The sequence below is a fragment of the Sinocyclocheilus grahami genome, unplaced genomic scaffold, assembly GCF_001515645.1.
Source record: "Sinocyclocheilus grahami isolate Dianchi unplaced genomic scaffold, SAMN03320097.WGS_v1.1 scaffold12335.1, whole genome shotgun sequence".
Taxonomy (NCBI): domain Eukaryota; kingdom Metazoa; phylum Chordata; class Actinopteri; order Cypriniformes; family Cyprinidae; genus Sinocyclocheilus; species Sinocyclocheilus grahami.
In genome coordinates, this window is record NW_015514354.1 from 1 (window position 1) to 2,562 (window position 2,562).

The 2,562-nt window shown below is 37.4% G+C and overlaps 1 protein-coding gene across 1 annotated transcript in view; it reads left to right on the plus strand.

The window, feature by feature from the left end:
- Nucleotides 1-182: 182 nt before the first annotated feature.
- LOC107578853 (CSC1-like protein 2) overlaps nt 183-2,562 on the plus strand; it is a gene marked incomplete at its 3' end in the record, with an annotated part of 5,185 nt that continues 2,805 nt past the window's right edge. Inside the window, exons 1-4 of the mRNA XM_016264759.1 lie at nt 183-275; nt 660-783; nt 1,638-1,771; nt 1,943-2,080. Coding sequence (XP_016120245.1) covers nt 256-275; nt 660-783; nt 1,638-1,771; nt 1,943-2,080 — 416 coding nt within the window. The remainder of the gene's footprint in view (nt 276-659; nt 784-1,637; nt 1,772-1,942; nt 2,081-2,562) is intronic.

Here is a 2,562-nt window from a genome sequence, read left to right on the forward strand (position 1 = left end):
CTTGGCTTGTGTGAAGTATTGTGCGTGCCAGACAATACTAAAGCCTGGCTCCTGCAAGACTATCAACACCGTGTTCCAGTGCCAGGTTAAAAGAGAAAGTGGGAATTAGCAGAACTATTTCCTGTCCCCCTCATGGGAGTTCTGTCTCTCTTACACTTTTTTTCTCCTTTTCATCTCTTTGTGTTCATATCCAGGAAAGCATATGAAAACTGCATAGTTCTGGATGCTCGCATTTGTTACGACGTTGCCAAGCTTATGTCCCTGGAGTCTGAAAGGTACACATTTTACAAGCTTAGTTTAGACAAGTTTTAGTCACTATTTTAAGTACTGTACACAATGATCTTTCTATGAATAAGGTACGGATTTGTATTTGATGTGTTTGCATAATAATTGCTATTTAATAATGTACATTGCAATCAATCTAGGTTGTAAGCCACATTGCAAAACTCATTTAATGTCAAATAAAATTACTCATTTATTTATTTTGACCTCCTGAGGTCAAACTAAACAGTATTTTCTGAAAAACATTCTACTTTCACTGACCTTTTGTTGAAAAGGAATAGAAAATTGACTTTTTTTTGTACCTTATTATTGGAAACTGCAACAAAAAACATTAGAAATCAGACTCAATTCAATGTTCTCGATTTTGTCTTCTTCAGGAAAAAGGCAGAACGCAGCAAAAAGTTCTATACAGACCTGATGGCCAAGGAACACATGCCCACTATGATTAACCCCAAACCCTGCGGCCACCTCTGCTGCTGCATCATCGCGGGCTGCGAGCAGGTCAGATCATATGCATTGTAACCTCTCAGGTTTCCACTGAATAGTAGGTATCTAGATCCCTCATTAGTAAATGAATCCTCATGAATTTCACTTCACATTCAAATGTAAATCATGAATGCATGAACTGTCTTCAGGAATACACGGTGTTTTCCCATCAGACACAGTCACATCATCTGTCTTGCGTGCTTTCTGTAGTTCCGCTTCATCATATTTACAGTCAGGATGATGTTTGCTCTGCTGCTGTGAGACATGTTCAACATCAGCACGGGATTATTCAGCATTTCTCAAGTGTCCTCATTAGATAAACCGACTTCCAGTTTGTCACCAGAGGCATTTTTCTGTATCACTTCAAGTCAGTATGACTGCTGGAAAAAAACAAGCTCTTAACTTGCAGGCATACAAAGCTTTAAATAGAGGGTTTGTTGGTTAATGGTGTAATTCAATCATGGAAAAGTAACAGAATTCAAAGGGACAGTTACGTGATATTAAATTGTAAAGCCTGGCACATGAAATAATAGTCAGAAAAACAAAAGTTTGCATATGAAGTACCTTGTTTGATACATCAGGTTTTAAAGTTCATATAGTGTGATATAGAGAATATCAAGCGTATACTCCAAGAGGAAAAAACACTTAACAGATTGAGCAAAAATTTGCAATTTGGTGCAGATGCTGATGTATATGGCCAAAAAGTAAGATGAAATTCTGATAGCTTGTAACGTAAATCAGTGAGGCCTTTATAACCCGCCATAAGACATATCTAGAGACCAGAATATCATACAGACTCTAATTGCACATTTTTATTTGATGGGGTCTTTAAAACAAATAATGCAAATAATGTTTATCCATTGTTGCAGGAAGAGGCTGTGAACTACTACACTAAGCTTGAGGCCAAACTGAAGGAAGAATACAGAAAAGAACGAGAAAAAGTCAACACTAAACCTCTGGGAATGGCGTTTGTTACCTTCCAGAATGAAGCAATGACAGCCCTGTAAGTCAAATAGATGTTTTGGTCTCTGTGTGTGAATAAAACGCTTAAAGTTTCATGGGGGTACCATGATTATCTTAATGGTATTACCTTCTGGTACGATCATGTTACCATCACAATACTTTTAATAGAATGAAAAAATAATAATAATATCTGTGTTTTTCCCCTTGGCAGCATCCTGAAAGATTTTAACGCGTGTCAGTGTCATGGCTGTCACTGTCGACGAGAGCCAAAGTGCTCCCCCTTCAGCAGCCTCCTCAACACAAACAACTGGACAGTCACATACGCTCCAGATCCACAGAATGTTTACTGGTAACATCATTATGATCATTATGATCCTAGTCTCGGAGCTAGACTTCAGGCATAAACCGGAATCCACTTCGCTGTTTATACTGGCCAAGAAATACCTACTTAGACAGGAAGAGACTGACCACAGATCATCAGTGATACCACAATATAATGGATACTAGTATTGTTATTTATATGATTGACTAAGACTTTTATTTTTTTATGCAATATGCATTAGATTGCACAGATCTGTGGGCTGTTTTTGTAGAAAATCGTTAAGTCAGATTTATGTATACTGAGCTTTTCATAATGCACATTGTTTTGAAGTAGATTAGATTTACAGAAATCATGATGTTAATGTTTATAATATCTTCATGCCTTACAGTCGCATTTAGCAGATTAGAGCCATGCGATAATATAGTTTACATTTTGTGATGAAACAAGCAATCAAGCAGTTAATATAGTACCGTATTGGCCCGAATATAAGACGACCCCCCTTTTTCCAG